This window comes from Acinonyx jubatus, chromosome D2 (assembly GCF_027475565.1).
Source record: "Acinonyx jubatus isolate Ajub_Pintada_27869175 chromosome D2, VMU_Ajub_asm_v1.0, whole genome shotgun sequence".
Taxonomy (NCBI): Eukaryota; Metazoa; Chordata; class Mammalia; order Carnivora; family Felidae; genus Acinonyx; species Acinonyx jubatus.
The window spans coordinates 48,411,591-48,424,754 of record NC_069393.1 but is presented as its reverse complement, the minus strand read 5'-3'; the positions used below and the strand labels follow the sequence as shown (position 1 = coordinate 48,424,754).

Here is a 13,164-nt window from a genome sequence, read left to right as displayed (position 1 = left end):
ATGTGACTATTTTTTCCCTTTATGGATTCTACTTTTTATTATTGATTTATAACCTTATATTAAGGAAAGAGGGCTTAAAGCTATTGTTCTATATTGTCTTCTGAATACCTCATATATAGCTTTGCTTTTCCTAGTTAGGTCTTTAACCTAACTGGAAGAGCTTTTTATATGTGCCGTGAGGCAAGGATTGTATTACACTTTTTCCAGCATCACCATACAATATAGTCCATATTTTACCCACTGATCTGCAGAACCACTCCCATCCATCAGATCTCCATACATGGAGAGGTCTGGTTCTGGGCTCTTTCTGTTCAATTAGGCTTTCTGTCCATCACCATACCCTTACACCATGGCCTAAATTACTATAACTTTATAAGAAATCAGTATTTCTAAGAGCTAGTCACTTGCCCACTCTTAACAATTGCCGTGGCTATTTGTGGCCCTGGTATTTTCATATAAATTTTAGAATAAGCTAGTTAAGTTTCATAAAACTTTCATGAATTTGATTGGGATTTCATTGAATCTCTAAGATCACCTTGGGGACATTTCACATCTTTATGATACGGAGTCTTCCAGTCCTTGAACACGACATATCTATTTAGGTCTTTATTGTCTTTCAATTAAATTTTATACTTTTTCACACAGTGGGTTTACATGTATTATTTTATAGATTTTTCCTAAAAAATGGCATTTTTTATGCCATTGTAACTATCTTTTTTCTTTTTTTATTGTCTATTGCTGGTGCTTAGAAACCCAATTGATTCTTGTGTTCAGCAACCTTGCCAAAAACACTTAATTCCAGTGATGTGTTTCTGGCTTCTTTCGTATTTTTCTGTTAGGCAATCATATCTCTATGAGTAGTAAAAGTTTTGTTTCTTTTCAGTTTTTATGTCTTTATTTTCCGTGTCTTACTGTGCTTGTTGGGATTTGTTGTGCAGTGTTGACTGGAGGTGATAATAGTGGACTTCCTGCCCATGTTTCTGATTTCAAGGGGAACACTCTCAGTGTTTCATCAGTAAGTATGGTATTTGCTGAAGGTGTTTTTATAAATACCCTTTATCAAGTTAACAAAGTTACTTTATACTACTGCATCTGTTGAGATGATCGTATGGTTTTTTTTCCATCTTTGAGATGTTAAGTTAATCAGTGTTCTGAAGTACCCTTGCATTCCTAGGGTAAACTCCAATCTTTCATGATATATTATTCTTATTATGCATTGCTGGATTTAGTTTATCATGTGTGCGTGCGCACACACCCACTTCATTTGCATATCTGTGTATGTATTTGTGTGTGTGTGGGTGTTTATGTGTATATATATTTGAGGTGTTTTTCATCTGTGTTCATGAGTTTTTATTAAGGTTATGCTAACCTATAAAGTAAGTGATAGGTCTTCCTCCTTCTGTTTCTAAAAAAGTTTTCTAAGACTGGAATTATTTCCTCTTTGAATATTTGACAGAACTACCTGAAAGCCACATGACCATGAAGTTTTCTTTTTGGGAAGATTTCTGATCACTGGTTCAATTTATTTAATGATTATAGATCTATTCAGATTTTCTCTTTCTTTTAAAGTCAGTTTTGATTGTGTTATTTTAGATAAGGTGCAGTCTTCTAGGAATTTATAGTGATAAAATTTGAAAATTTAGATGAAATATACAAAGTTGTTTATAATATCCTCTTATATCTGTAATATGTACAGGATCTATAGTGATAACCCTTCTTTCATTCCAGATATTATTTGTGCCTTTTGTTTTTCCTTGATTAAGCTTGCCAGAGGCTGACCAATTTTTTCAGTCCTTTCAAATAACTCACTCTTGCCAGCCACGTGTGAGGAATCCAGTTGTGTCACATTGTCCCAACATAGTATTTTCAGTGTTTTCAATTTAGACCCTTTAATCTCTATTGAGTATGTACAGTTCTCTCATTTTGGTTTTATTAGTTTATTACTAGGGAAATGATATCTTTTCATGTGCTTATTGGCTACTTGAAGATCTTCTTTTCTGAAATGCCTAGTAAAATTTTTTTTACCTGTTTTTAAATTGCCTTTTTTTTTTTTTTTTAAATTGATTGGTAGGAGTTACTTCTGTATTCTGGATCAAGTCTTTTGTCAGGTTTATGTATTGCAAATACCTTCCCCGAGGCAGGGGACTGTTTTCATTCTCTTAATGCTGTTAGTAAACAAAAGCTGTTAATTTTAATGTCCATTTTATCATTTTTCTTTCTTTTATAGCCAGTGATTTTGGTATCCAATTTAAGAAACCTTTGCCTGCTCCAAAGCAAAGAAATTTTCCTGTTTTCTTTTAGATGCTTTATTAAGATTGCTTATAACTTCCCTTCTCATCTTTGTTGCGCCATTCATACTTAGATCTGTGATGCATCTAGAAATAATTTATGTATATAGTGTGGAAGTCAAGAGTCAATCTTTAGAATTTCAGTGAAGGTCTGCTGATAGCAAACTCCATTTTGGTTCATAAATATCTTTATCTCATTTAAAAAATATTTTTTGAAGAGTATAGAATTCTAGGTTGGGAATTTTTTTTTAACACATTGATGTTATTCTGCTGTCTTCTGGCTTCAGTTATTTCCCTCATAAGTAAGTTATCAGCTTAAGGTTGATACTCCTTTGAAAGTAATCAACTTTTTTTTTCCTGGCTGCCTTCAGGATCTCCTCTTTATCTCTGTTCTGTATCACTATGATATGTGTGTTTGTGGGGTTTTGGGGTTTTTTTTGTTTGTTTTTGTTTTTTTTCTGATCCTGCTTGAGATTCTTTTGGCCCCTTGGATTATTATTGTCTTTTATCAGTTCTGAAAGATATTCAGCTATTATATTTCATTGTCTTTACCTCATTCTTTCAAAAGCTCCAATAACATGTTAGACGTATTGTTGTATTCTCCGTGCCCTTTATGTCTCTTGCTTCATATTTTCCAATCCTACACTCTTGTAATTTCTTCAGAATTATGACCAAATTTGGAGAAGAGCCTCTATTCATTAAGAAATGAAAATGAATTTTTTAAATCCCACGTTTTCTTATATACTTGACAACACTGTTTCCTCAACATTGTTGCTTAAGATCCATACGTAAGAGTTTGGGGTATGTTAAGATAGATATTTAGGGGAGAGGGGTTGGTAGCCCTTCACCTTCCTCACATTATCATGACTTCCTTTCTGGGAATAAAAACAGAAATCGTGTTGGTATGATCTAAGGTCACTAGCCTGTATGTGGGTAATAGGTTTTTCATTTAGAAAGTAGTTCAGAATCCCCAATTTTTGGGATTTTTTCCTCATATATGTATATACTGATTAAATTTAACACAAGTGACTTTTCAGTAATGTTAGAATATATTAACCAGAACATCAGTTGTCCCTTTGAGAAGGTCACTTATAATTCTTGTGTCACTTTTCCCAGGAGATTCTGCTCTGTGGGAGAAGTGGGGTTCAGTTTCATCAGGGGTGCCACTGCAAGTACCCAGCTAACACGGACTGCTTCTAATGAACCAGGCACTGCACTTTCTGCCGTGTAACATTACAACAACCCCATGAGACAGAGAGTATTGTAATTTCATCTCAATCTTAAGAAAATGGAAGCTTTAAAAGACAAACAACTTTTCCAAGTATACCCTGCTGAGAACTGGAAACTAGGATTCGAATCCTAATAGTTTAACTTTTGATTCCTTGCTCTTATGCTTATCCTGTCTTGCCTCCCTGGGGAAGAGGACATTATTTTTATATATAGGTGTAATGGGTATATATTTCACAAATAATCTTAGTTTTGTCACAGAAGTCTCTATGGCCTTAGGAGAGATCCTTAGCTTATTTCCTGTCACATGATGCTGTAACATAGATTTGTTCTTCAAATGTGTGTGTGAAGTGAAAGGCAGCATTCAGTCATCATGTGGTGGTGGTAGGAGCTGCACACCTTGCTGATCGCTGGCCACACAGCTACACAAGTGGCTCCTACTCAGAAAGCCAAGACTGGGGGCAAGACGGATGCCAATGGTATAAGGTGAGAAAACAGATGGGGCCCGGAGGAGCACAGAGCACCACTCACCAGAGAAGCTGTAAGGGGACTCTGGAAGAATGTGTGCGAGCACAGGACCATAGTACATTAAAGGACGTGCACTAGTGACGTGGAGGTTTGATGTGTGCAAAGCAGAGTGCACCTGGGAGAAGGGGGCTGTACCTGGGAAAGGTGGGCTGTGAGGATCAGCAGAGGAGCTTCCCAAACACTCTGGACTCCCCAACCCCGTTTTCCCCTTTAGTGAGCCTGCAGAGGGACTCTGAGATCGGTTTGAGCAAGTGCCCAGTGCTGCTAATGCTGCCGTCAAAGAGCCACACCTTGAGAAGCATGCCTAGGGGGACTACTCTGTGGGTGCAGGAGCACCACAGCTAGCCAAGAGAGCTCGCCATGCACTTCCAGCTCAAGCTCCACGGCCAAGGCACACACTGAAGGATGTGCTGCCCCTTCTTCAGCTGAGGTAGGTAGAAACGTTCAAAAATGACTTTACCAGGAAATTAAGAATTCCATTGAATCATAAAGACTGAAAAAGTGTCATTTACCCAGAACTCACTTGTGCATCCTCATAGGTGTCCTCATTGCTCTACAAACACCTAAGCACCTATTGTGTGCTGTCCATAGGCCACTGGAAGGACAGCAGGTGACAAAGCCCCACAGGCCTAGCGTTCTGTCCAGTACAGTGGCCACTAGCTATTTACACCTCAAATTAGAAATTCCATTCCTCAGTTGTATTGGCCACATCTCAGTGCACAGATGTAACTAGCAGCAATGCAGATAGAGAGCACACCCATCACAGAAAGGTTTCTGTTGGGCAGATGACAGACCCTGTACACGTTGAAAAATGAGCCCGAGTTAGCTCTGAGGGAACAGGGTAAGGTTCAGTGAACTGTAGAGCAGATCTCGTCCAGCCTGGGCATTGTTGACAGAGTGGCAGTGGGATAGGCTGGAGAGGGACAGGTGGGAGTCTGGCTTCCATTCCGGTGTCTCAATGCTTTTCTTTCAATTCCACAAACTCTCATGTGCCTTTCAACAAATCCCTTTTCTTTAGTAGTCTTGAAGGTGACTCATCACAACAGAAAGAGCCCCCATCTAGAACTGCATTCTGCAAACTGTTCTACAGAAAGATGTCAGCAGGCGCCCCCAACTTCCCTTGCCCCAGCAGAGCCCCACAGAACCCACTGACAGTTCTGACTAGTCCTGTAGTAAAGGAGCATTTACAGTCTTATATGGGTTAAGTTTCCCAAACTTCTAGGACCATGGGATACAATCAACTAGTGATACAGTTTTGGATCTTACCTTGAGGAAAGCAGGACCAGAACACAACTCTTCTACAACTTGGTCTTGTTTTGCATTATTTATTTGAAGCCCTTTGTCAGAATGTGTTGTGTAGGTGGGAGACCCTTGCTCCTTCTTTGAAGGGCCGTATAGGACCTAGACATCCTCACACCTCTTTGTCAGCAGCCAAGCCATCAGGCCTCACCAGCTACACGCAGAGAGCAGGCATGCAAGGGGAGCAACATGTTCTTTTATTGATGCAAGTACGTCCAGTCACACCAACAACTGACATCCTGTGTTACGGTACAGCTTTGTACTCAGAGTTCATCTCAAAATACCAAAACATTGTAAGGTGTGTATCAAATTGGGAAAATAAAGTAGCAAACATAGACACTGTATCAGGTAGGTACTAGGACTGATGACCCCGTGGAGTGCACACTGACATGAAAGCTCCTTAACTCGCAAGACAAAGTGTTCTAATGTTGTATTCCAAATATATATTCTCAAGTTTTTAGCCTTTCTGTATCTCAAATACATAAAGCAATATGTACTACCAAGATACAATATTTACTATCTAGAACATCTGAAAAGTGCAAAAACACTGTGACAATACAGTGTAAATAATCTTGTTCCACCCAGGGCTGAGGGCGACGTCCATATCGGATTGGGGAGCCACCCCTTCCTGAGGCCTCACCTCCACATCTCCAGGCTCTCCTAGGAGCTTTGGGAATTAGCAACTAACTGACCCATCCTCACTTGGGCATCTCGGCTGCAGGCTCCTGGGAAGCCAGGCATACGGAGAGAAACAAGGGTGAGTAGTTCTGAATCTGCTTGTGCAGAATGAAAGCCCTGCTGTGAGGGAGAGAGAGTCAGAGCAGATGGCCCACCTCTGGCTTTTGAGGGATCAGGACTTGCCCTCCCACAGCCAGAAAGACAGAAAATGGAGTGTACTCAAGTTTGGGTATGGAAAATACCTCCAAATGCTGGGTAGTTTTCTGTGAGTGGGCTCCAGCAGTCTGGTCTGGCTAATATTCTGTTTCAGATTCCCTTAGGGGAGCCCCCCACCCAGAGGGAAGGAGGAGGCAGTCTGCTAGAATACTGCTTTGTAAGTTGCTTCTTTTCATTTTGTACTGGAGTTTCAGGAACTGCTTTAAATGTCCCTATCCTCAAGTCTACTTTGTACTCTCTTCATTACAGCTCAGTGTACCTTTCCGTTATAGCCTGGGAAACAGACAATTCCACCACACCCTCCCCCCTTACATTTATTTTAGATTTTCTCTTTTCCTAAAATGTAGTTGAACAATTTGCCATATTCCAATGGAAATATGCTGCCAGGTATCCCCCTGCCCCTCCCCGACCCCCTAAATCCCTGATAAAGGAAAATGAAAATGTAAACTTTGGAAAGCCTGTACTCAGGGTTTGCTTCTAGAAGTATGCAAATGAGGCCCCCTGGCCAGCCAAGCCCTTCTTGCTAGAACCTCTCTGGCCTAGGTTTTGAGGGCAGGTACTTTGTGGCCCAGGGCAGAGCTTTCCTGGCATTTCCCTGGCACTGGCTGGCTGAGGGCTAAAAGAATAGAGTGGGAGACCGGCCCTCCAGTACTCTCTAAGGCACTAACCCCGACATCAGAGACACTGGCTGGAAGGGCGTCCAAGCAGGCAGGGCTCACATTGGTTTTGGTTGGGTTGTTTTTTTTTTTTAATATTTTTTCATAAGATGTTAATAATCAAAAGTAGAAAATAAAAATCTACATTTCATTAGAATAAGATGTTATCATGGATGCCATCTCCCATGATACTCTTTCCCCACCCTCCCCGAAGCAGGGCCCTGCCCTGTTATTTAAAATAAACAAACAAAAAAACTTTTGTAAGTGCCAAAGGTTGATGCATGAAATAATTACTTTTTTTTTTTTTCATAAAAGTTATATACAAAATGGACCCCAACCAGTGAGGCCTCCTCATCTCAACCCTTATCAATCAAGATTAAAACTCAGTGCATGTGTGTGCTTCGTCCAGCGTCTGCAGGCTGCATCCGTGCCTTCAGGCTCTGTTAAGGAGAGTCGTCCTAAAGGTAAGCAGGGCACAGAGAAATGGTCAGGTGGTTGGCAGGCCCTTCCCCTGGGCAGGCAGGCCACGCTATTTGGGGACGGCCTGGATTCAAAGATCCGGCCAAGAGGAGAAGGGTCAGCGACACTCAGACCCAAGTCCTCAGCCTCCCACCGACTGGCAGCCTGTGTAGAGACACCCCTGGCCGCCTTTCAGAAGGGCAGATCCATCACGCTCCCCAGTCCTCTCCCTTCCAGCAGACTTGGGCACGGGACTGATCTCGGGGGCTCACAGGCCCGTCCTGGGGGTTCTCCTACCTGAGAGTCTTCCAGCTATCCTTCTCCATGTGGTTTTCAGGACCTTCACTTTCAAAGGAGGCGATGAAGAGAGCTGAGAGAAGAAGCCCCTCAGAACCCACGTCCACATGCAGTCAGTCTGCCTACCACACCAGTTGTCCCTTCCTTTCTAGGGGTACAACTGGGCCTGTCCACAGGTCTCTGCTCCCTGGGGTTCTAGAGCTCACAGCTTGGGGACTGAGAAGCTTCCTGGTTCTGTAACACTATCAGGGGGCTTCCAGAGCCCCATCTCTCCTTGTTCTCATCCTGTCACCTACCACAGCCCACCCTCACGTACTCAGCCCTGTGGGCTCAGCTTCCCCTGTAATCAGGCCTGCCTCCCAGGGCAACCCCCCAGGAGAGGCCCTGGACATGGGGAGTCAGGGTGACATGTACAGTGTAGGGAGGTGGGTGTGCTGCCCTGGGGAGCCGGTCCTCACCTTCCTCGCTGTAGATGGGTGCCGTGAGCAGGTAGTTCTGAATCTTCTTGTCCTTCTCGAAGGGACACTCTACCTGAGTCCATGTCATGAACTCATGGATCTGTCTGGAGATTTCCCAAAATTTCTGAAGGCACAGAAGACCAACTGGATGTTCATTTGTCACCTTAAGCTTGAAATCCTTGGTTCGGGCAGGGGACGTAGGTTCCGGTTTCATTCTGTGCCCCAGCAAGATGGGACGGTGACCCTGCTCAGCTGACTTTGTGGCCACAGCAGCACTTTATGCAGCATCAGAGCCAGTAAGTGTCCCCAAGACCATTCGGTCCTGCACTTTGCCTAGGCCCGAGGCTGCAGCAGGGTCTGTGCCTCCCCCGTGCAAGACCCCAAGAGGGCCCCATCGGGGACTCCAGGCTGAGGCAGGTATGCCAGCCATACCCAGCACAGCACCACCAACCTGAACGTGTCATGATCTCATTCTCTGGGGAGCTGTAGGGGAAACGGGGCTGTCCAGTACTTACCTCACACAGGTAAGGGGTAGAAAAGAGTTATGGGTTCTTACACAGGCCCCCATAACCTTTGTCCTACCTTCCCACCGTTGGCCAGCTACCCTTGGTTTCCATCTGGAATTCTGCTGCCTCCTCCCTGCTCAAGTACCTTCTTGCCTAAAGCCTTCCTCACTCCCAAACCCCCAGAAGTAGCCCCTTCTCTGTCTCCCTGGTGGGGTCAGTGTTGGGGCCACCCTTGTACTTCGCAAACAGCACACATAACCCACCCTGGAGCTTTCAGTCCTAAAGGCCTTTCTGCAAAGGGCCACTGCTTTTCAGCCCTAGTAGCACAGATTCTACCTGCCCTAGGATAAGGCTGAGAGGTCTGTTCTGCCCTGTGTTGGGACAGTCTGGCCCCCCTCCCCTCCGGCCACAAGGGTGCTGAGCTCACCTTAAAGTTAACGTGCCCGTTGGGCAAGTGATTGGTATGGATTTTGTGCAGGAAGTAAATGTCCTTAACGAAAAGGTTGAATACAGGGATAACAATCTTCTCTCTGCTGCTGTTGGCCATCTGGGACCTTTGAGTGGCCCCCTGCAGGGCAGTGCGGTAGTTGCAGAAGTTGCTGGATGGGTCCATGTGGTGCTGTGGGCAGACAGGAGGACCTGGTTGGCTGTGTTCTCCCTGTACGCCTGACTTGTTCAGAATGCCCCTTCGCAGAGCAGGAAACAGCGATGGGGAAGGCATTTCCCTGCTGGGCAGCCCTGGACTGTCACCAGAAGAGGCCTCCTTTCTGGGAGTGAGCACCTGGCTGAGTACCGGGTTTGGATCCAAACATGAGGAAAGTTAGAGAAGTCTCACAGCTCACACACACCTCTTCCCTGCCCTGCTGAGTCTGGGTCTCACTTCTTTCCTTTCAAAACCTTCCTTTGCCCTTCTACTTGGACCAACACCTCCCAAAATTGACGAGCTCCATAGGACACATTTGCAGAAAGTGGATTCTGTGATCAAATACTTCAGGGAAGGCTGCAGGTGAACCTACCCACTCTTGGGCCACCTGGATGATCCAGGACCGCAGGAACTCAAGCCAGGAAAAGGACAGCCTCTGCTTCGTCAGCATCACCCAACACCCCAGCAACACCCTGGGACCCAGTTTTGTCAAACTCTTTCCTAACCACTCTCTAGAACTTGCTTTAGGCAATGCCAGTTCTGCCTAAAGTTCCAAGGGCCGAGGAGAGCTTCAGCTACCCACCTCCTAGAGCAGCCAGGCCAGCTCAACATGCCCTACACCAGATGGCACTGTGGGCAGTGGGTTCTGAGCAAGGGGGCAGAGTGGATGAGGCCCACCCCTCCTCAGGCCAATGTAGGACATGGCTGAGGTGCTTACCTCCAAGACGTCAAACTTGGCCGTCTTGACTTTGGACCACGTTTTCTTCAGCCTCGCCACAGGACTGAGGTTCATGCCAGCTGCAGGGAACAGCAGGTGGAGTCAGGGTGGGGTTAGGTAGGCCATGCAGAAGCTGGATAGGAAGCCCCTGGGGCCTGGCCACTCACAGATGATGGCCATCATGGAGTTGAAATTCCCGATGTTGAAGCACTCCCGGGCCACATCAATAAAGAACTCTAGCATGCGGGTCCGGTGCTTCTTCTTCACCACCTGGAGAGCAGCCAAACAGCTTCAGGGTGAGCCCCCTACAGGAGTAACCCCCCAACCAGTCCCTGAAGGGCAGCCTAGACAGGAGCTACACTGGGCCCTCAGAGCTGTCAGACCCAGGGCTGGGGAGACGCTCATCGGCTGCAGAGGCAGGAAACGCAGCTGTAGCATTTTCGGTGCTGGGCAGAGGGGCAGGAGGGCAGTCTGAGAGTACTAAGGGAGTCCCAGATAAACTCACAGAACATGCCAGGTACACTCCATGGATGGGTGTCTCATAATTACTGTGAGATTGGCTGGAGGGTAGGGGAGAACAGGGATGTTGGTGCCCCAGCAATGGAGACTTCTGTCTCCACTTTCAAAGTTTTATCATCTCAGGGGTGTAGAAGTCAGAGCCTCAGGAAGCACTGTGGGTCCAGAGAAGGGACAGTGTCACCCCACCCATATGGGCCATGCAGCACTTACCCGGCACACCTCGGTGGCCACTAGCATGCTAAGGCAGTTGAACCAGTTGTCATAGGCCTCCAGGCTATAGGTCTTGGTCAGGTCCCCTCGGCACTGGGAGAAACACAACAGGTCACAGGGAACCTGAGGACCCGGCCAGCAGGCGCTGCCCCAGCCCTAACCCCAGAAATGAGCAGGAACCATGGCCAAAAGAGACTGAAAGTGATGGTGGGGTGTGGGCAGCTGACAGGTCCAGGTCTCCCAGGATGCCCCATCCCCAGGTTCCTGGGAACAGTGGCCCCCTTCCAGCATGCAGCACCCTGAATAGCTGTCTGCTGACCCCTTGGGGCAGGCACCAGGCCACACCCCTAACATTTGGTTGTAAGGCCCCCACCCTGCATAGGTATAGGTGCTAGGCCCACCCTAAGGCCACCACAGAGCACACAGCAGCCCCTCACCCGGTGCTTGTCCCGAGAGTCCATGTGGCTGACGATCTGCATCAGGTCCTCAGGGTGAATGCTGCTGACCCTCTCCTAGGATGGGCGAGGAGGTAGCACAGGAGGGGTGATGAACCTGCCATTCTCCGGCAGGCCCCACACTCGGGGTATAGGCCATGTTTAGAGTAGCTGTGAAGACCTTTCTGCAGGGGTGCACTACAGGCCCTCCTTGATCAGAGCACCCAGCCAGTGGGCAGGCCCTGAAATGCACCCCAGGGGTCTGCAAGACCCCTCCCCTCCCAGGGCTTCATGGGATGAGGTGGAAGTCTTAGGGGCAGTGTCTCCTAGGTGCAGGGTACCTTCTCAGCCCAGGGTATAGGCAAGATGAGGTGACAGGGCAGGGGAACAGGCCCTCCCCCTCTAAGCCTTTCACCTCCTGGGCCAGTCCCCATCACCCCAGCCCCTCCCCTATACATGGGGTTGCTGTGATCCCAGGGACCCAGGAGCCGACAAGTGAGCTTCACCTGACACCCCAGTCTGACCAGCAGGGGAGGCCCTGCAGCACTATGTTGAGAAAGATGCTGGGGGTCCAGCATTGGTGAGTGCACCCCCGCCCCCATGCCAGGCAGGGCACAATGAAACACTGACCAGCTCAATATGAGTCAGCTGCTGGGCCAGCACCAGGGGGTCGCAGCACACGCCCAGGATGTCCTTCTGAGTGGCTGGCGGCTTAGTCTTGAGGACAGACCCTTTGTCCATCGCCGGTGAACGAAGCTTGTCCCGCAGCTCCTGAAGCTGGCTCCGGGCAGCCAGCGACAGCAGCAGGCTCTGTGTCATTTGGGCAATGGCCTTCTTCACTGTGCCATTCTCCTGTGGAGGTCAGGAGACAACAAAGGTGCAGGTGTGGGCCGGCAAGGCCACCACCTCTCCAGAGAAACCCATTTCCTCTCCAGGGATGTGCCCGACTTTGAATGCACTTCCCTACTAAAACCTGCCATGAGTGTTTGGGCTTTTGAAGGTAGAATGGAACACAGTGTGGGCTTCTCTGAGTACCGTTGAGGAGGGTGGCTCAGCTGCCTGTCCTGTGGGGATGGGAACGGAGGGCCAGGGCAGGGCCAGGGGTAGTCTTCTGGGTCTGAAAACCATGGTTTTCCTAATGCTGTCCAGCTGAAATACTTTTGGCCTCCCCACAGCAGGGAGGAGAGCATCTGGAAGGGCTCCCTCCAGGACCAGGAACCTTTGCTCTCTGGGTGGGAGCAGCCCCCCGAACTCTCCCTGGGCTTTCTGAGCCCTCCAGCCAGATAGAAACTGCTGAGCACACAGAGCACTTTCATTGTGGAGACCCAGCCAGCCAGGTTTCCTGTCTCCACAGAAGGCCAGGAGGGAGCTGGGAGCCAGAGGTGTAGACAGGCTCTTAAAACCTCTTACTAGGTCCCCACTCCACTCACCCCAAGCCCAGGAAAGGAGGGGCCTGGGCTCATTCCAGCCCGTCACTCGGGACACAGGGTTTCCCACATGCAGAAGATGCCAAGGGCAAGTCTGGCCCATTGCTGGACAGCTGAGCAGTCTTGTGGGGAGGGGCACAAATGGAGCCATCCAGCAGTTGTCTTGGGAGGGTGACCGCATAGAGGACCACATACAGAGCTGTCCCTGAAGACCTATCCTCCTGTGAGAGTAGACCCCCCTTCCCCAGACACCTACCTAAGGGGTTCTGCCAGGGTCTAAGGAAGACCTCACCTCATCACACTGCGTGACCCGGTGGGTAATGGCCTTCAGTTCACCCATGGCCTTCTCATCCTGGAAGTCGTAGGGGAAGGCTTCTGTCCACTCCTTTAACAGCTGCACAATCTTGGCTGAGAAGGACTTCAGCTTGGCCTGGGGTGGCAGGGTGTAAAGTTACCCTCCAGAGTGGGCACAAGATGACCAGTGGTACAAGCCTCCCCATCTCCCCCAGGTCTGCAACACCCCCACCCCCATTATCCCTCATGGGACCTGCTCCCCAGCCCCATGCTGGGACGAGGGTTCTAGAGAAGGACATCCCCACTC

The 13,164-nt window shown here is 47.8% G+C and overlaps 1 protein-coding gene and 1 long non-coding RNA gene across 9 annotated transcripts in view; one reads left to right on the top strand and one right to left on the bottom strand.

The window, feature by feature from the left end:
- Positions 1 to 4,164: 4,164 nt before the first annotated feature.
- LOC128312707 (uncharacterized) lies at positions 4,165 to 7,817 on the top strand. Its single transcript, XR_008292349.1, has 3 exons — positions 4,165 to 4,473; positions 5,928 to 7,356; positions 7,689 to 7,817. It is a non-coding gene; the product is annotated as an uncharacterized LOC128312707 (long non-coding RNA).
- RASGEF1A (RasGEF domain family member 1A) overlaps positions 5,517 to 13,164 on the bottom strand; it is an 86,204-nt gene continuing 78,556 nt past the window's right edge. For 7 of the 8 annotated variants that reach the window (XM_027062593.2, XM_053207740.1, XM_053207736.1 and 4 more), the window contains exons 4-11: positions 12,856 to 12,993; positions 11,767 to 11,988; positions 11,140 to 11,214; positions 10,703 to 10,795; positions 10,141 to 10,243; positions 9,974 to 10,053; positions 9,040 to 9,231; positions 7,831 to 8,230 (exon numbers count right to left, since the gene is read on the bottom strand). In XM_027062593.2, coding sequence (XP_026918394.2) covers positions 7,979 to 8,230; positions 9,040 to 9,231; positions 9,974 to 10,053; positions 10,141 to 10,243; positions 10,703 to 10,795; positions 11,140 to 11,214; positions 11,767 to 11,988; positions 12,856 to 12,993 — 1,155 coding nt within the window. In that variant the 3' untranslated portion in view covers positions 7,831 to 7,978. Of the gene's footprint in view, positions 7,351 to 7,648; positions 7,722 to 7,830; positions 8,231 to 9,039; positions 9,232 to 9,973; positions 10,054 to 10,140; positions 10,244 to 10,702; positions 10,796 to 11,139; positions 11,215 to 11,766; positions 11,989 to 12,855; positions 12,994 to 13,164 lie in introns of those variants that run through there. The other variant, XM_053207737.1, reaches the window with a different exon arrangement.